General features: G+C 43.7%; 1 protein-coding gene across 1 annotated transcript; it reads left to right on the top strand.

Annotated features, from left to right (window-relative positions):
• The first annotated feature begins 7699 nt into the window (after window positions 1–7699).
• On the top strand, window positions 7700–25194 carry LOC129837979 (signal recognition particle subunit SRP68-like). The gene is made up of 16 exons (XM_055904588.1): window positions 7700–7835; window positions 8188–8254; window positions 8372–8500; window positions 8716–8911; window positions 9191–9273; window positions 9776–9885; window positions 10073–10155; window positions 10429–10569; window positions 17576–17674; window positions 17933–17994; window positions 18233–18386; window positions 19378–19472; window positions 19707–19836; window positions 20684–20759; window positions 20958–21010; window positions 21915–25194. Exons 1-16 carry the CDS (start codon window positions 7748–7750, stop codon window positions 22140–22142), a joined length of 1794 nt encoding a protein of 597 aa, XP_055760563.1. The 5' UTR covers window positions 7700–7747; the 3' UTR covers window positions 22143–25194.
• The last annotated feature ends 99 nt before the right edge of the window (window positions 25195–25293 follow it).

Genomic DNA, 25293 nt, shown 5'->3' with positions numbered 1-25293 from the left:
TCAAACCAAAGGACAGATTTCCACCGGTCTAATGTCCATTGCTCGTGTTTCTTGGCCCAAGCAAGTCTCTTCTTATTATTGGTGTCCTTTAGTAGTGGTTTCTTTGCAGCTATTCGACCATGAAGGCCGTATTCACGCAGCCTCCTCTGAACAGTTGATGTGGAGACGTGTCCGTTACTTGAACTCTGTGAAGCATTTATTTGGGCAGCAATTTCTGAGGCTTGTAACTCCTTTCGTGTGGCGGTCCTCATGAGAGCCAGTTTCATCATAGCGCTTGATGGTTTTTGCGACTGCACTTGAAGAGACTTTCAAAGTTCTTGAAATTTTACGCGTTGACTGACCTTCATGTCTTAAGGTAATGGACTGTCATTTCTCTTTGCTTATTTTAGCTGATTTTGCCACAATATGGACTTGGTCTTTTACCAAATAGGGATATCTTCTGTATACCAACCCTACCTTGTCACAACACAACTGATTGGCTCAAACCCATTAAGAAGGAAAGAAATTCCACAAAGGGAATTCCACATCTATTAATTGAAATGCATTCCAGGTGACTACCTCATGAAGCTGGTTGAGAGAATGCCAAGAGTGTGCAAAGCTGTCTTCCAGGCAAAGGGTGGCTGTTTTGAAGAATCTCAAATATAACATACATTTTGATTCGTTTTAATACTTTTTTGGTTACTACATGATTCCATATGTGTTATTTTATAGTTTTGATGTCGTCACTATTATTCTACGATGTAGAAAATAGTAAAGATAAAGAAAAGCCTTGAATGAGTAGGTGTGTCCAATCTTTTGACTGGTACTGTATACATACAGTGCATTCATAAAGTATTCAGACCCTTAACCTTTTTTCACATTTGTTTAAGTTACAGCCTTATTATAAAATTGATTACATTTATTTTTTTCCTCATCAATCTACACACAATACCCCATAATGACAAAGCGAAAACAGGTTTGTAGACATTTTTGCAAATTCCTAAATAAATAGAAATACTCTATTTTCATAAATATTCGGACCATTTGCTATGAGACTCGTAATTGAGCTCAGGGGCATGCTGTTTTTTTATAACTTGATTGGAGTCCGCCTGTGGTAAATTCAATTGATTGGACATGATTTGGAAAGGCACACACCTGTCTTTTAAGTTCCCACAGTTGACAGTGCATGTCAGAGCAAAAACCAAGCCATGAGGTTGAAGGAATTGTCCGTTGACCTCCAAGACAGGATTGAGCTGAGGCACAGATCTGGGGAAGGGTATGAAAAAAATTCTGCAGCATTGAATGTTCCCAGGAACACAGTGGCTTCCATCATTCTTAAATTAATAAGTTCTTCCTGATGGTGACTCTGGCATAGCTCCATAGTTTCTCTGTAGAGATGGGAGAACCTTCTCTGCAACACTCTACCAATCAGGCCTTTATGGTAGAGTGGCCAGACGGTAGCCACTCCTCAGTAAAAGGCACATGACAGCCTGCAATGAGTTTGCCAAAAGGCACCTAAAGGACTCTCAGACCATGAGAAACAAGGTTCTCTGGTCTGATGAAACCAAGATTGAACTCTGGCCTGAATGCAAAGCGTCACGTCTGGAGGGAACCTTGCACCATCCCTACGGTGAAGCATGGTGGGTACAATATCTACCAGACTACCACTGGGTACAATATCTACCAGACTACCACTGGGTACAATGTCTACCAGACTACCACTGGGTACAATGTCTACCAGACTACCACTGGATACAATGTCTACCAGACTACCACTGTGTACAATGTCTCCCAGACTACCACTGTGTACAATGTCTCCCAGACTACCACTGTGTACAATGTCTCCCAGACTACCACTGTGTACAATGTCTCCCAGACTACCACTGTGTACAATGTCTCCCAGACTACCACTGTGTACAATGTCTCCCAGACTACCACTGGGTACAATGTCTCCCAGACTACCACTGGGTACAATGTCTACCAGACTACCACTGTGTACAATGTCTACCAGACTACCACTGGATACAATGTCTACCAGACTACCACTGGATACAATGTCTACCAGACTACCACTGTGTACAATGTCTACCAGACTACCACTGGGTACAATGTCTACCAGACTACCACTGGGTACAATGTCTACCAGACTACCACTGGGTACAATGTCTACCAGACTACCACTGGGATAGAGCTGGCCTTAGGTATCCCATACAGTCATTTTTTCACATAGACAAAGGTGTGTGTCTCATACCTCAAGGATTACTGTTTTAAAATGCCATTACAATGGGAGTTGTATTATATGTCGTATTACACTACATTTATTGAAGTCCCTCTGTAACTTACACTGTAGTACACATCAGTATTCTGCAGCATGATACTTTTAGTAAGCCCAGTTTGTAAGCACAGTCGTCAAGCATTCGGAATCCAGAAGTGTCGGACATTGTTTTTGAGATGCCATCATGTCCATGCTAACCTTTCCCTATTAGTTATGGTGTGTGTTTGTGTGTGTGTGGATGTAAACAAACATCAGTATTCTGTATTCTAAGTCAAGCCATTGTTGACCTGAGACTTCCATCATGGTAAAACATTCCTGACTTAAATGTACAGGTAATCTTTGTAGTGAGTTTCATTGATGATAAGATGTGCTGATGCAGTGAAATACAATGGGCACCGGTCCGTGGCCTCCAACTGCTCTTAAATACAAGTAAAACCAAATGCATGCTCTTCAACCGATCGCTGCCTGCTCCTGCCCGCCTGTCCAACATCACTACTTTGGACGGCTCTGACTTAGAATATGTGGACAACTACAAATACCTAGGTGTCTGGTTAGACTGTAAACTCTCCTTCCAGACTCACATCAAACATCTCCAATCCAAAGTCAAATCTAGAATTGGCTTCCTATTCCGCAACAAAGCATCCTTTACTCATGCTGCCAAACATACCCTTGTAAAACTGACCATCCTACCAATCCTCGACTTCGGTGATGTCATTTACAAAATAGCCTCCAAAACCCTACTCAATAAATTGGATGCAGTCTATCACAGTGCCATCCGTTTTGTCACCAAAGCCCCACATACTACCCACCACTGCGACCTGTACACTCTCGTTGGCTGGCCCTCGCTTCATACTCGTCGCCAAACCCACTGGTTCCAGGTCATCTACAAGACCCTGCTAGGTAAAGTCCCCCCTTATCTCAGCTCGCTGGTCACCATAGCAGCACCTACCTGTAGCACGCGCTCCAGCAGGTATATCTCTCTAGTCACCCCCAAAACCAATTCTTCCTTTGGACGCCTCTCCTTCCAGTTCTCTGCTGCCAATGACTGGAACGAACTACAAAAATCTCTGAAACTGGAAACACCTATCTCCCTCACTAGCTTTAAGCACCAGCTGTCAGAGCAGCTCATAGATTACTGCACCTGTACATAACCCATCTACAATTTAGCCCAAACAACTACCTCTTTACCTACTGTATTTATTTATTAATTTATTTTGCTCTTTTGCACCCCATTATTTCTGTCTCTACTTTGCACTTTCTTCCACTGCAAACCAACCATTCCAGTGTTTTTTTTAGTTTCTATTTGACTTGCTGTGTTGTACTCACTTCGCCTCCATGGCCTTTTATATTTTTATTTATTTATACATATATTTGTTTGCCTTCACCTCCCTTATCTCACCTCACTTGCTCACATTGTATATAGACGTATTTTTTTTTTTTTTTTTTTTTTTCACTGTATTATTGACTATATGTTTGTTTTACTCCATGTGTAACTATGTGTTGTTGTATGTGTCGAACTGCTTTGCTTTATCTTGGCCAGGTCGCAATTGTAAATGAGAACGTGTTCTCAATTTGCCTACCTGGTTAAATAAAGGTTAAATAAATAAAATAAATAAATAAAAAATAGTGGGCACAGTGGGAAGCTCTGAAATGCACCACTAGGTGTCAGGCTTCCATAAGGTACTGACGCCAAGAGTAAAATAAAACCACCTTGATCATTGTGTTGACTACTAAAACAGCATGAAATGAAAGTGACTGAAAGACATACATTTAATGAAAGAGACTGCTTTCTGTTATAACTGTAAACTGAGTGCTTTGTACTTTTCTTTGTGACTTTCAACTGTTGCCAAGCAGCTGCTAACAATAGACACTACACTGTTGTTTGTCAAGGATCATTCATCTCCCCTTTGGTCTCATTGACACGAAGGGGTGCTATAAAAGGCAAACCTTCAACATCTCTCTCTTCAACAATCACTCTCCAGGAAACAGGGAGTTCTGAGGTGGAAACGCAGACGGAGAAATCCATCTGGGGAATCAACTTAGCACTGCTGTCAGAAAAACTATTGTGAGAGGATTCATTTGGTGTGTGAGCGTGTGTTTGTTTGTGTCCTTGAAAGTGTACGTTATAAAGGTAAGTTAGTCCTCGGTTGTGTCAGGGTGTGTGCTGCTGTCTGCCTTTGACTCAACCGAAGGTCACAGTCCCGGTGGCTACAGACAGACAGTGATGAATACACACTGAGATCGATCTAACACCTGCTCTACCTGCAGGACACTGGGACATAAAGGACACTGCTTCAATAGTGGATGTAGTCTGACATTTCTCTGTGTGTGTGTGTGTGTTCATGGACCAGGGAGATCGCTTTAGTTTGAAGTCTAAGTAGAGACATCCAACCAGGTCCCAAGAACGTATAGAATTGCCTTCAAAACCGGCCACTAGGGGGAAAAGTGAGCTGTTGACTTTGCTAGGGCGTTGTGGACAGGGATGGTGGATGGGTGTAAAAGCTGCAATCTGGCGTTGAGGGTTTCGTGTTCAATCCCAGGGCTAGGCAATGGTATATATGTTTTTCTCGGGTTTTAAGCCGTTTCCTTTGACCCTTAACTTAACTGAGAAGTGAAACCCTCAGCCCGACGCAAGTGTTTGTATTTAACTTATGGGGAGTTAGGTAACAGTGTATCAATTTAACTGTCAAAAACCAACGTTTGTCATGACTTCACCCATAGTGGCAGCATCATGGTGTGGGGGTGTTAGTCACGATCAAGGGAGACTAGTCAGCATCAAGGGAAAGATGAACGGAGCAAAGTACAGAGAGATCCTTGATGAAAACCTGCTCCAGAGCGTTCGGACTGAGGCGAAGGTTCACCTTCCAACAGGACAACAACCCTAAGCACACAGCCAAGACAATGCTGTGCCATTCGAATGGTCCAGCCACAGCCCGGACCCTTTCGAACATATCTGGAGAGAACTGTGCAGTGACACTCCCCATCCAACCTGACACAGCTTGAGAGGATCTGCAGAGAAGAATAGGAGAAACTCCCCAAATACAGGTGTGCCAAGCTTGTAGCGTCATACCCAAGACGACTCGAGGCTGTAATCGCTGCCAAAGGTGCTTCAACAAAGTAAAGGGTTTCGATACTTATATAAATGTGATATTTCAGTTTTTAAATTTTTTAATACATTTGCAAAAATGTCTAAACCGTTTTTTTCTTCGTCATTATTGGGTGTTGATGTGGGGGAAAAAACGATTTAATCTATTTAAGAATAAGGTTGCAACGTCACAAAATGTGGAAAAAGTGAAGGGTCTGAATACTTTCCGAATGCACTGTATATATGTTTATATACACTGAACAAAAATATTAACGTAACAATTTCAAGGATTGTACTGAGGTAAAGTTCATATAAAGAACATTCAATTTAAATATATTCATTAGGCCCTAATCTATGGATTTCACATGACTGGGAATACAGATACAAAAAAAAAAAAATAGGGGCGTGGATCAGAAAACCAGTTAGTATCTGGTGTGACCACCATTTGCCTCATGCAGCGTGCATGCAGTCCTTTTCATAGAGTTGATCAGTCTGTTGATTGTGGCCTGCGGAATGTTGTCCCACTCCTCTTCAATGGCTGTGCGAAGTTTCTGGATATTGGCAAGAACTGGAACATGCTTTTGTACTTTAAAAAAATATTTATTTTACCTTTATTTAACTAGGCAAGTCAGTTAAGAACACATTCTTATTTTCAATGACGGCCTAGGAACAGTGGGTTAACTGCCTTGTTCAGGGGCAGAATGACATATTTTTACCTTGTCAGCTCGGGGATTCGAGCTTGCAACCTTGCGGATACAAGTCCAATGCTCTAACCACTAGGCTACCTGCCACCCACTCGTCACTCCAGAGCATTCCAAACATGCTCAATGGGTGACATGTCTGGTGAGTATGCAGGCCATGGAAGAACTGGGATATTTTCAGTTTCCAAGAATTGTGTAGAGATCCTCACAACATGGCCGTGCATTATCATGCTGAAACTTGAAGTGATGGCAGCAGTGGATGAATGGCACGACAATGGGCTTCAGGATCTCGTCACGGTATCTCTGTGCATTCAAATTTACATAAATAAAATGCAATTGTGTTCGTTGTCCGTAGCTTATGCCTGCCCATACCATAACCCCACCGCCACCATGGGGCACTCTGTTCACAATGTTCACATGAGCAAACTGCTCACCCACTGACGCAAAACATGCTGTCTGCCATCAGTTGAAACTGGGATTAATCCTTGAAGAGCACACTTCTCCAGCATGTCAGTGGCCATCATAGGTAAGCATTTGCCCAATTAAGTTGGTTATGACGCTGAACTGCAGTCAGGTCAAGACCCTGTCAGTCATTTTGAGTTTTGAGTCAGTTTTTACCTGACACAAGCCATGTTAGGATATATCATAATACAACAGGCGTAGTACACCTTACAGTGAAATGCTGACTTACAAGCCCTTTAACCAACAATGCTTTAAAATCAATCCTTTTGGACCTCGACTTGGTGCGCCGGTACCGCTTGCCGTGGATCAGAAGTGTCCGGTGCGACAGAGGCAGGTTGAGGTGGCTAGAGTCAGAGTAGTGCAGAACGTTTCGTATCCTGAGGCAGTGAAGAAAGTAGAGGAGAATGGATCAAGGGGGAGGGATCCTGAGAGGATCCCTGTGAGTAGTAGATCTGTGCCAGCACAGAGGGATAGGCCAACGAGTGACATGCTTCAGTAAGGTTGGCTTCTTAGCATTCATAGCAATGGTTATCAACTGTATCACAGAAATGGAAAGAAAATGACAGAAAATAGATTTGGTGGCAGCTGCAGAGAAGTATTTGACTTTAGAATAGTTTTTAATTGTTATTATTTTTTTAACTTCAGAAGAGTTACAGGGTGTGTTGAGTGGTGGTGTTCCGTCCTCCCAGGCCGTTGGCATGGTGCAGGAGTTGATGGGGTCAAGGTAGTGGAATGGAGAAGTGGTTTTTTAATGAGTGTAGGATTAGTTTGAAGGATGTTTTTTTAAATTTTGTTTTACAAAGTATCATGTATTTATATTATAGTCCAGTTGGAGGCGGTAATGCAGCATATTGGAAGCCACCCGCAGTTACACTCAGAATAAGAAGATGGTGTACGCATTATCTTGGCAAATGAGAAAATGCTCACTAACAGGGATGTAAACTAATGTGTGCAAAACATTTTAGAGAAATTAGCTTTTCGTGCGTATGGAACATTTCTGGGATCTTTTATTTCAGCTCATGAAACATGGGACTAACACTGTTACATGTTGCGTTTATATTTTTGTTGAATGTTTTAAGCGTTATTGGACTGTTTTGAATTGTGTATTTCGCTATTGTTGCGTGTCATGTGTAAACATGGCAAGAGTTGTATTAAAAGGTAAGCCCTTCCCTCAACGTTGACGCCTGAGTCTACTTCCGGTGCATTTTTTCCAGGTCTGTTTGGACGTGTGCTACTAGAAAAAAAATGGCCACCGACAAGCAAAATGAAGGAAAAATATTACCTATGGACGAGAATAAAGAAAATACAACGGAAGATGGAATAGGGCTGGAGAGTATCCTTTCTTAAGCTATAAAGCTAACAATGGACCAATAACGTTATGTGATTTAGCGACACCAGTATGTTTTGGTGGGGGTGGGCTTCCATAACTAACGTTAGTTGGCTAACGTACTGTCGGAAGGCTAGCGCTAAGTGTCAATAGAAAAGCGGTTTACAAATGTTGTCATTAGAATATTGCTATAATCATGTGTATTTAAGTAAATTAACATTGTCAACCTGCTACATCCATCACATATTTCAAATCCACTGCTAAAGTATAGTTACTTTTCAAATGCATCACTGTGTATGTAGCTAGCTTTAGGTTCCTGTGTGAATGTAGTAGACTGGCCCTTAACGCATACTTGCAGTTCTCCAGATCATCAAGGATTCCCAGCAACAACATGGCTTGCGACACGGGGATTATCAAAGATACAGGTGAGATGGATGACTAAACTATGGCAGTGAATGGGTGTTTGACAACCCTAGACCATACCTTATGGTTGGCTCATAGTTTCACACAAATATTCACCCATGTCTTTCTCTCTGTCCTAGGGGATACTGCTCCCGGCGCTTGCGTCGTTTGCGCAAGACCCTGGGCTTCAAGTGCGGTAACAGGCACAAGTTCACTGGGAAGAAAGTGACTGTCGAGATGCTCTCTGACAACCGGTACTCTGACAACAGGTAATGGTACCCGATCCCGTTCTTACAACAGTATTAAAGTACAACTGGATTTATAATCCAAATACTTCATGCATGATACCTGCCAGCAACCATCATTCTGTTCTAGAACTACAATCAAACTCATCATGCATGGAGTGCCGAGAGAGGCACCAAATTGCTTCCAGCACAAGTTGGCCCAAGTCCCTTGAATATAACAAATCCCATTCCCCTTTTAGGTATCTACTCCTGGTACTGATGGAGGCTGAGAGGGCGTGGAGCTATGCCATGCAGCTGAAGCAGGAGGCCAACACAGAGCCCCGCAAGCGCTTCCACCTGCTGTCCCGCCTGCGGAAGGCCGCCAAACATGGAGAGAGGCTGGAGAAGCTGTGCGAGAGCCCTCGTGTGGATGCCAAGACCAAACTGGAAGCACAGGTAGGCTTGACCTGGACCTTGACCTGGAGAGTCAGTGACTTTCCCTATTGTTTCACCTTATTTCAACATGCTGTTGAAGTGAAGTAACAATTTAACTGAAACAAATATTTTAAGACAAATATTTATCATTTGAGGAACCAACAGTATGGCAGCTGGTGTCCATGGCAACTGGGCTTGTCCTGGAGGAAAGAGTGCTTCAGGGCCCTGTCTTTCTAACCCAGCCCGAAATAGCTGCTGATGCCCTCTGAATGAATAATAATGAAAGCAACTTGTCTGCAGGCCTACACCTCCTACCTGAGTGGCATGGTGCGCTTTGAGCTGCAGGAGTGGAAGGCTGCCACAGAGGCCTTCAACAAGTGCAAGTGAGTCTGACCCCACTCTACTACCGAAATGCCTAAAGTGTGGCCCTTTTTGATTGCTGAGCTTTTGATCTAGAGCAGGGGTGTCAAACTCATTCCACGGAGGGCCTAGTGTCTGCAGGTTTTCGGTTTTTCCTTTCAATAAAGCCCTAGACAACCAGGTGTGGGGAGTTCCTAACTAATTAGTGATGTTAATTCATCAATCAAGTACAAGGGAGGAGCGAAAACCCGCAGACACTCGGCCCTCCGTGGAATGAGTTTGACACCTGTGATCTAGAGTATTGAGATCATCATTTCACATGGGGCAAAATGAGGCCTCAACAAGGTAGGCTACATTCTTTGTTGACAGATGTCAAGTTGTCTGGTGTTAACGAGCGGTACCTACGTGTAGGCGTATGCTTAACATATCCAAATGCATTTAGCGTTTAGCTGTGTTCTCGGACCACTATCTTGCAACTTGTCAACTATAGAAAATTCCATGTAACTGTATTGTAACCTCCCTCAGGACCATCTATGAGAAGCTGGCCAGTGCCTTTACTGAGGAGCTGGCAGTGCTGTATCACCAGCGTGTGGAGGAGATCTCACCCAACATCCGCTACTGTGCTTACAACATCGGTAGGCGACACACACAGCCCGTCGCTCACATTGACAGTGGATTGCACTTTTCGTATGCATTCACACATCTGTGCCTTCTACAGCTTCTCTCTTTCCCACACCCTCGCACCGAACACACACACCCACACACAACTCATTCCCGTTCAGTTGACTGGTAGTGAACAACCCTACTCCCCTCTGACCCCAGGTGACCAGAACGCCATGAATGAGCTGATGCAGATGAGGCTCAGTGCAGGAGGAGGAGGAGGCATGATGGCTGAGAAACTAGAGGTCAGTGTGTGGTCCCTCTCACTGTGAAACACATAGTAACAACTACTTTACAACTGGAAAGTATGGCCATAAATCTGTCCCTACATCTATATTTGACTCTTTAGTGCAGAGAATATCACTTTGTTCCATTGTCCATACTGTTATACCACTTAGAATACAGACCCGATACAGACCCGATACATTGCCTATCTTTTTCAGTAGTAGGCTAGTGTGGATATTGGAACAGACCTGTCTTATGCAGCATACTGTTGAACGGTTATGGTATTATTCCAGGCCCTGATCACACAGACGAGAGCCAAGCAGGCAGCCACCATGAGCGAGGTGGAGTGGCGAGGCCGAACAGTGCCCGTCAAGATCGACAAGGCTCGCATTTTCCTGCTGGGCCTGGGAGACAACGAGGCCGCCATCGCCCAGGTCAGTGACCCTACCAGGGAACTAGTCATGTTTTCACAGTACTGAGCCAAGCAGAACTTGATTGGGCTAGCCTGGGTTTCGCATCCACCGCAGTTGCTAGAACTGTGAAAAGAAAATGTCAGAGCCGGCACAGTACGGTTCAGGTCAGAATGAAAGTGTTAAAAGCAGGCCTCGACATTAACGCTTGTCCGGGACAACCAACAACAAAAAGTCGGACAAGCAGAATATAGATTTAAGTTGTCCGACTAGACAAATATAAATTATTCACATCAAAATATCCAACAATTACTCGGATTAGAATTTGATCTGAGATGTCTTGCGTGCTGTTTTCCCAATCTCTGCAGAGTGCATCTGAGTATAATTATTGTATTGCATTGACAGGCATGAGCAGTCTTTCAATCACCTGCGGTTGCAAGCTACGCTTTTGAGATCACCCTGTGCATATTTGTTTGTTCCAACAAACAGGGTTCGTACTGTCATCAAACGTGTACGTTATCTGTGCCAGTGGGCCGTTGCCCGAGAGAGACATTGCAGCAGCAGGGAGCCTTTTAAAATAATGATGGACAACAGACTAACACTATGGCCAGTTTAAAACATATTCTATAGTCTGGCTAGTTGTCTTGGTAGTTAACTATTTAGCTATTAGCATGTATTAGTGTCATGTCCTAAACTTTTCACCAGCGCGCTCGTGAATAACTGTACATGGCATTGTGAGCGTTCATCAACTGCGTAGTTGTTGAGTGGGTGCGTTAATACACCAATGCTGCATACACCGGTTGCAAAGCCGTCTCTTTGGGAGCTGAGAAATAAATCTGACTGTTGGAAAGCTGCGGTTTCCGCTCTTCAATATTGCCCATGTAATTCTGACATCTGTCAGAATGTGTATGAATCCCGAATAAACCAACTATCTTCTTTGAAAGTTTCTTTGCTTCTTACAACATGCATATCAGTCACCTATTTTGGCCTATGGTGGTACAGGCCTTTTTATTCTTTTTTTTTTAGGGGGGGACAAGTAACTTGAGCTTTCAGACAAGTAAAGAATCTGTCCTACTTGTCCAATGGACAAGTGGCAAAAAAAAAGCCTGTTCATGTCAAGCCCTGAAAAGGGTTTCGCTGGTCTGCTTGGACACCTCTGCTTCGTTATGGGTTAGTGGGATGAAGCTGCAGGGCTAGTAGTTAACTGATGAGCCTAGTGAACAAGGATGCCTTGTGAACTAATGGAACTAGAGAAACTGTTGGTGAACTAGGGGATCAGTGAACAGGGGTTTAGTGGTGCAGCCTAGTCAGTGCTCGATATCTCTAGCGGTATCGAGCTGTTATCAACCAGTTTGTAGGGAGAGGTTATCCTAAAGGCAGGTAAGGAGTCCAACGGTGGCTATCATCACATGTAGTTCACCTTGGGTCTCAGTAGGTGTCGTTCGCTCCACTACAGCTCTCTGACAGGTGTCTATTGTCAGACTCTTCTTACCTTCCCTGTCGGGCTTCCTGTAGGCCTACCTCTCCCTCCCTGCGGCCACACCCGTCACACCCACCTGCACTAGGTTCTGGCATGCTGCCACTCGTGCTGTCAAACTGCATTCTATGCATAGCAACCCACACACTCACATGGCTACACCCATCAGCCCTAGTCTCTATGGACAGACTAGCATCGGAGCTAAATGGTTATCAGTTAGGGAGTGGTACCATCATTTGTGTTAGTTGTAGCAGAGCATTACATGTAATTGTTGTGCTTACACTTTTGAAGTAAGGCTGAATTTGGGTCTGGTCAGAAATTCCCCTCATACCTGTCCTCAACCGGCTGTATCCAAATGTGCTTTTTGAGTTGAGGGTTAACATTTTATGCACTTCAGTCCTTAATTGATATGTCAGTCAATGGTTCTGTTATGTTTATGGAAGGTACCATTTGATGAACACAACGGTTCAGAAACAGTTGGACCATAATACCTTTCCCCCTATGGCTGCCTCTACTTCTACACTCCCCTGTATCTACCTCAGTTGTCTAAAGTTGTGGCTCGTTTTTATACAGAGCGATTGGTTACATTGTCTACTATACCAATCACAACCCTCCTTTTACTTGTATCATTGCACATCCTGCAAATCACCAGTAGAACGTGATAATTTTGAATCCATTTTCATATTCACTCTGTTGGTTATATTTACGAACTCTAAAAGAAGCAGAGTTCCCACTCTGGAACTTTGATATGCCTGTAGAGTATATTATGTTCAACAATTATATAGAAAATCAAAACATTTCAATATTCATGTTTATATATATTTCAATATTCATCAATGTATGACCATTAAAATACTACTCTTATTACAGAGCAAGCAGTAAAGCTTCATTTGACATACATTTTTGCTTTGTAGCTCACAAATGAAACAATATGGAATCTTAAAAGGAGGCCTAGGTAAGGTCAATGTCATATGGCAATTTTAATTATTTCAGATTTTGTGTCTGTCAACAATCCTTCATCCATAGGACTTCTGTGGATTACATTTAGTAAAAGTCCCCCAAATCACGGTCTTTGTTGTTATCTGGGTTTTGTGAGGGATCCCTCAACCATTCCAACGGAACTGCCATTTAAGGCCCTGCGTAATCTCAAGGGGACATAGTGAAGAGGGATGTGCCATCCCTCCTTTTGTCTCTCCCTCTGTGAAAAGCACAGAAGACACCAGACTGGTTCTCCCAGTCCTGTTAGGGGCTAGGCGTTGCCAGGGTGGTGGCACTAGTGAGTGTCTCACCACAATACACCCTCCCCACATGCTGGCTGGATGGGAGTGAATGTTACTTCATAGTCTGCCCAATATGAATTTGTGTTAAAGGGCAACTCTCATACATTTTCAGCCTCATTTTCATTATCTCCAGCACAATACCGTTGTTTACATATGTGAAAATGTTGCATTTCTACGTTTTGTAGAACAATATATAATGTTAAGACATTCTACCCAATGACATCATCAAAAGGTTCACTTGAAAAACACTGATTTTCAAACACAGATTCGTGGTGATGTTGGGAGCAAGAAAATGCCATCCCCCTGGCTAGGAACTCGTTGCAGGGTTTTAAAATGTATATATATTTTTTAATCCTAACTTGTGATGTCACAAGATAGGTTTCCATCCAATTGGTGACAGATTTTGATGCGGATATTCCAAAATCCACAAAACCTACTTCCAAAAATCAGTGCGTGATGACGTGATGCACACAATGTACTTTTTCTCTTAATTTCATGTACCACAAAAATTATGAATAAATAATACATTTCAATGTGTTTCCATCGCATTTTCAACTCTACCAATAGTTTTGTCACAAACTGTTGCGTTAAATAGCAAATGTCCTTACTCTGGTCAGATACAGTGCATAGGGTTGGGCGTTATCCAGGTTTTCACAGTCCTACTGTTTCTGTACCATACTGGGGTATACGGTCTTAACTCAAGTGCACACAAGGGGTGATATATATATATATATATACACACTGCTCAAAAAAATTAAGGGAACACTTAAACAACACAATGTAACTCCAAGTCAATCACACTTCTGTGAAATCAAACTGTGCACTTAGGAAGCAACACTGATTGACAATAAATGTCACATGCTGTTGTGCAAATGGAATAGACAACAGGTGGAAATTATAGGCAATTAGCAAGACACCCCCAATAAAGAAGTGGTTCTGCAGCTGGTGACCACAGACCACTTCTCAGTTCCTATGCTTCCTGGCTGATGTTTTGGTCACTTTTGAATGCTGGCGGTGCTTTCACTCTAGTGGTAGCATGAGACGGAGTCTACAACCCACACAAGTGGCTCAGGTAGTGCAGCTCATCCAGGATGACACATCAATGCGTGCTGTGGCAAGAAGGTTTGCTGTGTCTGTCAGCGTAGTGTCCAGAGCATGGAGGCGCTACCAGGAGACAGGCCAGTACATCAGGAGACGTGGAGGAGGCCGTAGGAGGGCAACAACCCAGCAGCAGGACCGCTGCCTTTGTGCAAGGAGGAGCACTGCAAAATGACCTCCAGCAGCCCACAAATGTGCATGTGTCTGCTCAAACGGTCAGAAACAGACTCCATGAGGGTGGTATGAGGGCCCGACGTCCACAGGTGGGGGTTGTGCTTACAGCCCAACACCGTGCAGGACGTTTGGCATTTGCCAGAGAACACCAATATTGGCAAATTCGCCACTGGCGCCCTGTGCTCTTCACAGATGAAAGCAGGTTCACACTGAGCACATGTGACAGAGTCTGGAGACGCCGTGGAGAACATTCTGCTGCCTGCAACATCCTCCAGCATGACCGGTTTGGCGGTGGGTCAGTCATGGTGTGGGGTGGCATTTCTTTGTGGGGCCGCACAGCCCTCCATGTGCTCGCCAGAGGTAGCCTGACTGCCATTAGGTACCGAGATGAGATCCTCAGACCCCTTGTGAGACCATATGCTGGTGCGGTTGGCCCTGGGTTCCTCCTAATGCGAGACAATGCTAGACCTCATGTGGCTGGAGTGTGTCAGCAGTTCCTGCAAGAGGAAGGCATTGATGCTATGGACTGGCCCGCCCGTTCCCCAGACCTGAATCCAATTGAGCACATCTGGGACATCATGTCTCGCTCCATCCACCAACGCCACGTTGCACCACAGACTGTCCAGGAGTTGGCGGATGCTTTAGTCCAGGTCTGGGAGGAGATACCTCAGGAGACCATCCGCCACCTCATCAGGAGCATTCCCAGGCGTTGTAGGGAGGTCATACAGGCACGTGGAGGCCACACACACTACTGAGCCTCATTTTGACTTGTTTTAAAGACATTACATCAAAGTTGGATCAGCCTGTAGTGTGGCTTTCCACTTTAATTTTGAGTGTGACTCCAAATCCAGACCTCCATGGGTTGATAAATTTGATTTCCATTGATCATTTTTGTGTGATTTTTGTTGTCAGCACATTCAACTATGTAAAGAACAAAGTATTTAATAAGAATATTTAATTCATTCAGATCTAGGATGTGTTATTTTAGTGTTCCCTTTATTTTTTTGAGCAGTGTATATATGTGTGTAGTTATACATTTTTTGCACACACAACAATTTAGGCAACAGATCTTGATCATGGAAAGGATTAAATGTGTCTGCTGTAACCAAGAAGCTGGATCTTGACTTCTAGCCACCAGATGTCAATTTAGCAAACCAAATGCATAGCTGGAGCCCGTAGCTGGATATCGTTTATTTGACACACATTCGATATGTAGTTATTATTATAAGCAGTGGCGTAGCATGCACCCTCGTACATAAAAAAAATAGTAATAACAATGGGGGTTCGTGCTAAGCCACTGTTTATAACAATCTAAAATGAGTCAAATTATATCCAGCTAAGGGCTCCATCTATGCGTTTGGTTTGCTTATTCTTTTGAACGGTATTCAAATCATACCGTCGGTATTTCGAAATACCCCGGTATGACCGGTATACCGCCCAAGCCTAACAGTGCGGGTAGGCTACTTAACATAATGACACTATTAAGAGCGAGGAATATCTTTTTATTGTCAAATGGCAGTCAAGCATCGATGATTATGTCACCAGAATAAAACCCTCAATATTTATTGGAAAGGAGAATCAAGATCACCGTGCACTTTCACCACCCTGTGAAGTTTATTATAAATGATTTAATCTGTAGCCTAGTCTACTAAACTGCATTGTTTTCCGGAGTTGTAGTGGGAGGACTCCAAAATGGTTATAATGTCTTTGTGCTTTAAGGACTTTCCACCACCATTTCTTGCATAATTAATTTTACCGATACACAAAGATTCCACCTTGTCGAATGAACGCTATCTTTCGGCATTTATTAAATTGTACTGTAACCATCGGTTTCCATCACAGCTGTTGTGATGAATTTTTTTTTATACAGTATTACTTTACTCGCATAAATGGATGGAAATATGCTTAATGATAAGTATTTTCTTTTTAGGATGTTCTTATATTTTTAACCACAGATCATATTAATGTGCTGTTTTCAAATATGTAGACACTGGTAGGGTGGTGGAGATGATGAATTTGAGGTTAAAAAGTGGCAGAATTGTCCTTTTTTAAAGTGGAACGCTCCCAAATCATTCCCCGCCATGTTTTAGCGCTTTAATGATTGCTTAAGTGTTTTTGTCAACCGAAGAGAAGAAAGACACTGGCGAATCCTCAGATTTACTGTGTCTCAACAGCATGTACACCGATTCGACAGAAGATAAGATGCGGCAAAATCATTTAAGATTGGATGGACTTGTCCACAGGGGAATAGATAACAAACATATTTTGTTAGCAATTTTGTATTTAATATGGGCAATGCTGGGATGATTTAACTAGGACATATGAGTCATTGACGATACTGTAATATTTCTGACTCACTCTCATCTATTGAAAAGACTGACATTTTTCATAAACAATATAAACCATGACACTTGGCTGCCTCCCACACCTACAAGTTAGCCTACTCTAACGTACACAATAAGCCTGTGTTACATCGCGTGTGGTGTAAGGCTTCTCTTTGACATCGGTCCTGAGCTACAGTAACTCTAGGAAGTTACCTTTCAAAGGAATGTCTACAGCAACCTGCTCTGCTGCGCACGTTTGTCTCTCCCAGTCACAGCCTTACCCAAGACCTACTTTTACGCTAATATTTACATTTGCGTGATTTTAATCTGATTTGTACCGTAAGCAAGGCTCCAGTTCAGGCAACCATTTCAAGTATGACCCCGTGTGCGAGTAAAATGCTGCCGTAGCTATTTTCAGCTGTTTTGTTTCATACTGTTACATATTATCGCACAAAGAAATACCAATCTCATATCCCACCTTGCGCAGCATCAGTGCCGGGGGAGCTGTGCTGAAAGCCCACCGCATAGGGAAGGTCTCTCTTGTTTATGCCTCGTGTCCTCTATCCTCATGTCCTTCTCAATACCCATTGGAGGAGAAGGTCAGGGGTGGTATAAATGGAAATATGATTTTATATTCTATGTCATATTTATACAGGATCACCATTTGTCCCCCACAGGCAGCCAATGAGGAGACCAAGGAACGTCTGTACGAGACCCTACTAGCCGAGTGCAGAGACACCATCCAGGCTGTGAGAGAGGAGCTGAAGACTGAAGCGGTAAGTATGGCTGACTGACTGACACTGAAAGAGTTACAGGCATGACTGTTTGGGTTACAGAATGACACATTTGAAGTTACAGACATGACCGTTAGGGTTACGAACTGACCGGGGTTCACGTTGATACGTGGGTTCACGGACCTGACGTAGTAAAGTTCATAGGCTAAACAGTAACGTGAGTAGTAGGGTCCAGGACTGTACCAGACTCTGTCACTATTTGTTTATGGGTACATGCTCCCTGACTGTTCAACTCTGCAGAAGCAGCGAGAGAGATCTGATGAAGCCAGTGGCAAGGTGTCCAACCTGCAGTTCCTGCACAGGTAAGAGAGGTCATTCTGTCTGTCTGACATTTGTCAGAGGATGCAAGACGCATGGTGACCCCTATCTCCTCGCCGCATCCTCAACCGTATTGGAGGAGAAGGTCCGAGGTCCCTCCTCAGACCGTCTTCTCCGATGCGTTTTGATTAGATGAGAAATGCAAGCAAATATGAATTAAGAGCCTATCTGTACATGGAACCAGTCTTTGACCTGTGTTTGTGCCCCCCCCCCCCCCCATAGCTACCTGACCTACATCAAGCTGTGGACGGTGGTGAAGAGGAACGAGAGCATGGCCCACATGCTGCAGGCCAAGCTGAAGGAGCCGCAGACAGACGAGAACAAAAGGGGCCCTCGCCCCCAGGACCTCATCCGCCTGTACGACATCATCCTCCAGGTACAAACACACACCTGGGTCGTGTTCAGTAGCCACAAACAGCGTAAAACAGGGCGGTACTACCTGAGGTTGTCCAATAAACTGTTATTTTTCTGTTAAAATGTTTTGTTGTTGTGCACACTAATGAATACACCTCTGATAACACAACACCACGTCACATTACATTGTCATCTCTGGCACATTCCCAATGTCTGTGTCCGTTTCGTCTCATAATGTTACAGTAATTGATAGTGAAACTGAATGGTTTGATATAGTCCTGCTTCATAACCACAAAACATCCAAACCACTCTATTTACTCAGCATGCCCAGGATCAAGTCCAAAAACTATACTGAACAAAAATATAAACGCAACATGTAAAGTGTTGGTTTCATGAGCTGAAATAAAAGATTCCAGAAATGTTCCACTGGCACAAAAAGCTTAATTATCTCAAGTTTTGAGAACAAGTTTGTTTACATCCCCGTTATTGAGCATTTCTTCTTTTCCCATGATTATCCATTCACCCAAAAGGTGTGCAGATCAAGAAGCTGATTAAACAGGATGATCATTACACAGGTGCACCTTGTTCTGGACAATAAAAGGCCACTCTAAAATGAGCAGTTTTGTCACACAACACAATGCCACAGATGTCTCCGGTTTTGAGAGAGCATGCAATTGGCATGCTGACTGCAGGAATGTCCACCAGAGCTGTTGCCAGAGATTTGAATGTTCATTTCTCTACCATAAGCCGCCTCCAACATTACTTTAGAAAATGTGTCAGTATGGTCAACCGGCCTCACAACCGCAGATCACGTGTAACCCCGCCAGCCCAGGACTTCCACATCCGACTTCTTCACCTTGCGGGATCGTCTGAGGGGGTGCTCGCCACTCAACCCTAATGTTAAGCCCGTAGAAATAGGATGTTTCTTTCTGATTCATTCTATTTCTACAGTTAAGCCACTACCAGTGAGTCATCTTATCCTTGTTGATGTTGCCTCATGACTGTTTCTACAGAGTCTGGCTGAGCTGTCCACCCTGCAGGGGCTGGAGGAAGATCACACGTTCCAGAAGGAGGTGGCCCTCAAGATGCTGGTCTACAAGGCCTACAGGTCAGAGCTCACACCACGGAGGACACACACTGTTCACACACACTCCCACAGGTGTTTCTTCATAGCCTTGATGTATAAGCTAGTAAAGAAATGGCGCAAACTCATATACACACACACACACACACACACACACACAGTTGCTGGCATAATCCCTGCCATTCAGGTGTTTCTGATCCGCCTCTGCCAGAACAGAAGCACACACACAGTCACTAACGTCCCCGCTCTCTCCCCCAGGTGTTTTTTCATAGCCCAGTCGTACGTGCTGGTGAAGAAGTGGAGCGAAGCTCTGGTCCTGTATGAGCGGGTCCTGAAGTACGCCAAGGAGGTCCAGTCCAAGGCTAAGAGCCTCAACAACAGCCTCAAGGTAACCGACACTGACCCCTGACCTATAACCGTTGACCCCGACTGGGGCCATTATGTAAACTTACATTTTTAACATGCAGGTAACTGCCAAAATAAAAGAAATGCCAACATAGTGTCTTAATAAGGCGTTGGGCCACCACGAGTCACAACTGCTCCAATGCACCTATGCATGGCATCGATTCTGCAAGTGTCTGGATCTCTATTGGAGGGTTTTGACACCATTGTTCCATGAGAAATTCCATAATTTGGTGTTTTATTGATGATGGTGGCAAAACGCCGTCTCAGGCGCCGCTCCAGAATCTCCCATAAGTGTTCAATTGGGTTGAGATCTGGTGACGGCCATGACGCATGGTTTACATCGTTTTCATGCTAATCGAACCATTCAGTGACCACTCGTGCCACCTGGATGGGGCCATTGTCATCCTATGGGAGGCATAGTCATGATAACCAAAATAATGGCCTTCCCAGTATTTTTATACATGACCCTAAGCATAATTAACTCGGTACACCTGTGTGGAAGCACCTCCTTTCAATATACTTTGTTTCCCTCATTTATTTAAGTGTTTCCATTATTTTGGCAGTTACCTGTATATGCAACTCAAGGGTTGAAGAAAAGCTTGGTTGTCTGTCAAATACTATTCATGATAGAGCCAATTGATTCTGAGTTCAAACTATGACAATATCCACAAAGTAGGTGTTCTATTATCTTTTGGGTATATATTTTTTGGGGGGGGTGTCTGTCATTGAAATGGACGCAGGTTGGTAAACATACGTGTTATTCATGATACTCTACTGTGGGACTGTCTAAAAGTGTCTTTGCCTAATGTATCTGTCTCCCTTGCCTAAAGGATCTGCCTGATGTGCAGGAGCTGATCACAGAGGTCAACGCTGAGAAATACTCGCTTCAGGCGGCGGCCATCTTAGGTGGGTACCTGACTTGCAATGGCAGCCATTTTGTTTCTATAGGGTAATACCCTTACCTGGGTTAGGCAACTTTCTTTGTATTGACCTTTCTGCTTGACTTTTCATTGTTGTGACCGGACTGGTGTGTTTTGTAAGACCTGACGTCTCTGGTTTATTGTGCCTGTGTTATGAAGCTGTGGGTGTGTGTTTGTATTTTAGACACAGAGGATGCTCCTGAAGCACCGTCTCAGCAGAAGGTGCAAGACAACACGGTAAGAACAAACAAAATTAGCCTCCCACATAAAAACGAAGTCTCGCAGCTAACCACCCCCAATGTGCTTAGCCCTAACTCTAATCTCTTGTGGAAAGATTCTGCGTGTAATTACGCTGTTTGGGGTTTTTCCTCACTGGTTATTTGAACAGATAACGATTTCGCAGGTGTTAGCGTCTTTCTAATTTCGGGAGGGAACATTCGGTCGTAACTTGCAAAGAGAGGGTGGAGCTCCTCGTTCCGCTCCTTGTTCTAGCGTTTATCGATCTCTTAACGTTGACACAGATCTCAATTGAGCAGCTGACCAATTAGTTCTGTGTTAACTCTGACTCCTCTGTACCTCCCAAGTTCCAGCCTTGTCATTTTCTAGACTACTTTCAGAAAATGGTGGAGTAAATTAAAAGTGCAGTAGTGTTGGGAATAGGAGTGTGTCTACCACGGATCATGCCTTACATGGGCCAGCCTGCGGGAAAGAATACTCCCTGACCTGCCTCTGTCAATACAGGACAGAGCTGGAATGCTGCCTAGCAGACTGACACGGAACAACGACAACGTTTGGGTGATGGGTGACCTATATCAGGAGGCCTCTGCCGGACATACTATATGTCATTGTGTAATCCCACACAGGGGTCGGGTTTCACTCTTAAATCTGTCATAGAAATGTCATGCTGCTGCTATCATGGGCAGTGTATGTCGACATGGCAGGTATTACAGTTGTTCACGACTGAACCTAGTGCCGGTTCATGAAAAATGACCTCTGCCTTGCGTTGGAACCACAGCGTATGTTTTCTGCTAGCTGTCAGACTAGCCAAACCTTATGACAGGTTCTAGTCATTTACTTTTACCAGTCCCTGCTCTCCCTCTAATTTGTTTACCCCCCCCCCCCCCCCCCCCCCTCCATCCAGCCTCTGTGTGAGCGTCTGGAGACCTTCCACCTGGACCCCACCCTGGTGGGGAAGCAGCCCAACCTGGTCCAGTTCCCCCCCGACTTCCAGCCCATCCCCTGTAAGCCCCTCTTCTTTGATCTGGCACTCAACCACGTGGCCTTCCCACCCCTCGACGACAAGGTGGAGCAGAAGGGCAAGGGCGGCCTGACCGGCTACATCAAGGGCATCTTCGGCTTCGGCAGCTAAATCGAGTCCCAGGCTTTGGTGAGGCCTTCAGGTTGGAAGCAGCCATGGTCCCCCATGATATTGATAAACCGGCTGAGTGGGTTTCTTGAAAACTTTCTCCGTCTCCACCTGAACTGTGGAAACAACGTCTGTGTCTGGAAATGGTACCCTGTTCCCTTATGTAGTAGACAACTTGGTCAAAACTAGTGCACTGCATAGGGTATAGAGTGCCATTTCAAAAGCTACCAGTTTGAGACTTCGTGTTCTAGAGGTTTCCAGGCCTTGTCTTTGTTCCCTTCAACCACCCCCAACACACTTTACAGAGGGAAACAAACCCAATTGACTTTTCATTTTCAACTCGTAAAAGCGCCTTCATGTACTCCGTCTCGATGTCAGTATACAGGAGGGAGGGAGAGGAAGTGTTGTCCCAATCACTATCAAAAAGGACAAACCGTATAAATGCAGGCACACAGGGTAAATCCGCGACCAAGCCGTGATGTCTCAAACCACGTTCATTTCTGATCGTGGTCATACTGTCGAAATCACCTCTGTATTGCCTCAACTGTCTCATGACTGTAATATCTAGATTGTGAGACAAGTTCTCAATATAGAGAATAATGTATCCGTCTGTCTTGTCCTGCACACCATTGTGGCACCAATACGTCTCTGCATGGTTGACAGTTAACGTTAGACATCAGGATTGAAATGGTCCTGTTAATTTCCTTATACAACAATGGGGTTCAGTGGCCAATGACTTTATATTCGGTACAGGAAAGGACTCTATAACGTGTTTCATATTCTCTAATGATATGACTTTTTAAAACATTCTGTGTGTGACAAAAGACAGAATGACCTTTTGAGGTCAAAGGGGACTGCTTAGGATTCATTTTGGCCTCACCCCCGAAAGTCTAGGAGGCAGCGTTCATGAACTTCTGTCCAAAACAACCCTAGTATGTCTAGAAATTGTGTTTTAGTACACACTACTACATTGTATCAGTTGGCTCCTATTCTAACAGGTTTTAAATGGGAGGGAGCGGCACCCTTTTTGAGTGGCTAACACCTCTTCAGCTTTTCCAGTACCAAAGCCAGTTCTGTAATCAAGAGCCTTTAGCTATTCAATGGACCTTCATATTTGCGTTTGCCTATGATGACAAACCGTGTTCTCAACTACAGGTTGTCAATTTACCTTCTGTCCTCTCTTCAATCTAACTCTTTGTTTTCTCTTTAATTCGGGGTTATATAAGTCTTGTACTTTTTACTTCAATTATTTTTTTTTGTTTCCCAATGTTATGTATTAATGAACAGGATTTGGGTGATGATGCGTGTTGGAATGGTTTCACGCATCATCAACCATAATGCCTGAAAAATGAATTCTGTGAACATGATTTGAAACTGAGGTGTTGAAAGAGAAAATTCTGAAATGGATGATGAAATGGATCGTTTTCAGGCTTCTAATTAAAAAAAACGAGACACGTGCGGCAAACATGACCAGAGTTTGTCCTTTTTTCACTCATACCTAACTTCTCTTGAACGTGTCAAGATGTTATAATTTGGCTTTTTGTCATTCTCAGTCACTTTTTAGTTTGTGACTGATACTGACTTTATACTGTAGCTTAGCTTCAATTGCCAACCTCTATCACACAGACTTTATAAGTCTGCTGTTTATAATTAAGTAATAAGGCACGAGAGGGTGTGTGTTTGGCCAATATGCCACGGCTTAAGGCTGTTAGGCGCATCGCGGAGTGGACACAGCCCTTAGCCATGGTATATTGGCCATAAACCACAAACCCCCAAATTGGTTAACAACTTAATTAGAGCAGTAAAATGTTTTGTCATACTCATTGTATACGGTCTGATATACCACGGCTGTCAGCCAATCAGCATTCAGGGCTTGAACCCAGTTTTATGGTAGTGCTTTTGGCACAGAAGCCTATTAGTGTAGTTTCATGATTATAGGCTGTTGTGTCAGGTGTGGGTGTGTGAGCAGCATGAGATGCCTGTGTTGGGTGTGTGTGTTTCGGTCCCAGCCAGGCGTACAGGTGCTACATGTTAACAACTTTCAAAGCTAATCAGCCTCCTCCCACCACCTAACGTTTTTTCCTTGATCACTTATCGGTAACCAACAGCTGGGCTCTCATCACGAGCTGGTATGTGCTGTCCACCATGCACACTTCAGACACCATGAAATGCATTCTAACCTCGTATGGGTCATTTTGTGTGTTTTGATAATAGCCCATGATCAGGAGTCATCATCAGTGTGATGAGTAGATGATTATGATGTGCTGTTTGTCTGTTGAATCACTTTCCTTCTACTGTAAACATATCTATATAGGGTTATGTACATATATATATATATATATAAAATGGCTAATCACAATACTACTGTGCGTTAAATTAGATAATGTGGCACACCCCTGTATTAGGCTACATGTATTACACCATCGCTGTATTTCACCCCTGTATACACACAATCACACACACCTATGTTTATTGTTTTCCCATGCACTCTTACTGCAGCTGTTGCCTTAGGAACCTTGAGGTTGGCAGTTCCTCCAAGTTTCACCCATCTCTTGTGTTCCTTGTACTCCACCCAAACACCTACACGGTATGACAGTGTGACAACTGAGTTTTCCTCATGGTTATGACAAAGTCATATGAGATGTGGTATGGCATCCATAAAAGGAAATTGACAACTCCCTCATGAAATATTTCCCCCCTCATGGCCATTCCTGAGGAAGGCAAATGTTGAGGGCATTACCAAAACACCTCAGGTAACACCTGAATTAGCATAAACAATAACGGTTATTATCAATCAATAGGCAAATAATAGCCTGGTTAAACCGACCTGAACATGACGTGACATCAAGTAAAACAATGGGCAGCACAATGTTTAGTCTAGTTCATCCAGGCTGTAGGCAAATAATTCCTTAATGGTCCCAGTTGCTGTTTGACAGTAAAGTAATTTTATTTGGTTGTACATAAGTCGAAACTTCACAAAAATATAAACGCAACATGTAAAGTGTTGGTCCCATGTTTAATGAGTTGAAATAAAATATCCCAGAAATGTTCCATACTGACGACAAGCTTATTTTTCTCAAATGATATGCACAAATTTGTTAACATCCCTGTTAGTGAGTATTTCTCCTTTGCCAAGATAATTCATCCACCTGAT

The sequence above is a fragment of the Salvelinus fontinalis genome, chromosome 3, assembly GCF_029448725.1.
Source record: "Salvelinus fontinalis isolate EN_2023a chromosome 3, ASM2944872v1, whole genome shotgun sequence".
NCBI classification, from domain to species: domain Eukaryota; kingdom Metazoa; phylum Chordata; class Actinopteri; order Salmoniformes; family Salmonidae; genus Salvelinus; species Salvelinus fontinalis.
This window is presented reverse-complemented; position numbering and strand designations above follow the sequence as displayed.

What these genes read in the sequence shown, in the direction of transcription:
- LOC129837979 (XM_055904588.1), top strand. Translation starts at nt 7,748, where the DNA reads ATGGCCACCGACAAGCAAAATGAAGGAAAAATATTACCTATGGACGAG. An exon ending in AGACCAAACTGGAAGCACAG is followed by an intron (nt 8,912 to 9,190) that starts GTAGGCTTGACC and finishes ACTTGTCTGCAG; the next exon opens with GCCTACACCTCCTACCTGAG. An exon ending in TGTACGACATCATCCTCCAG is followed by an intron (nt 18,387 to 19,377) that starts GTACAAACACAC and finishes CTGTTTCTACAG; the next exon opens with AGTCTGGCTGAGCTGTCCAC.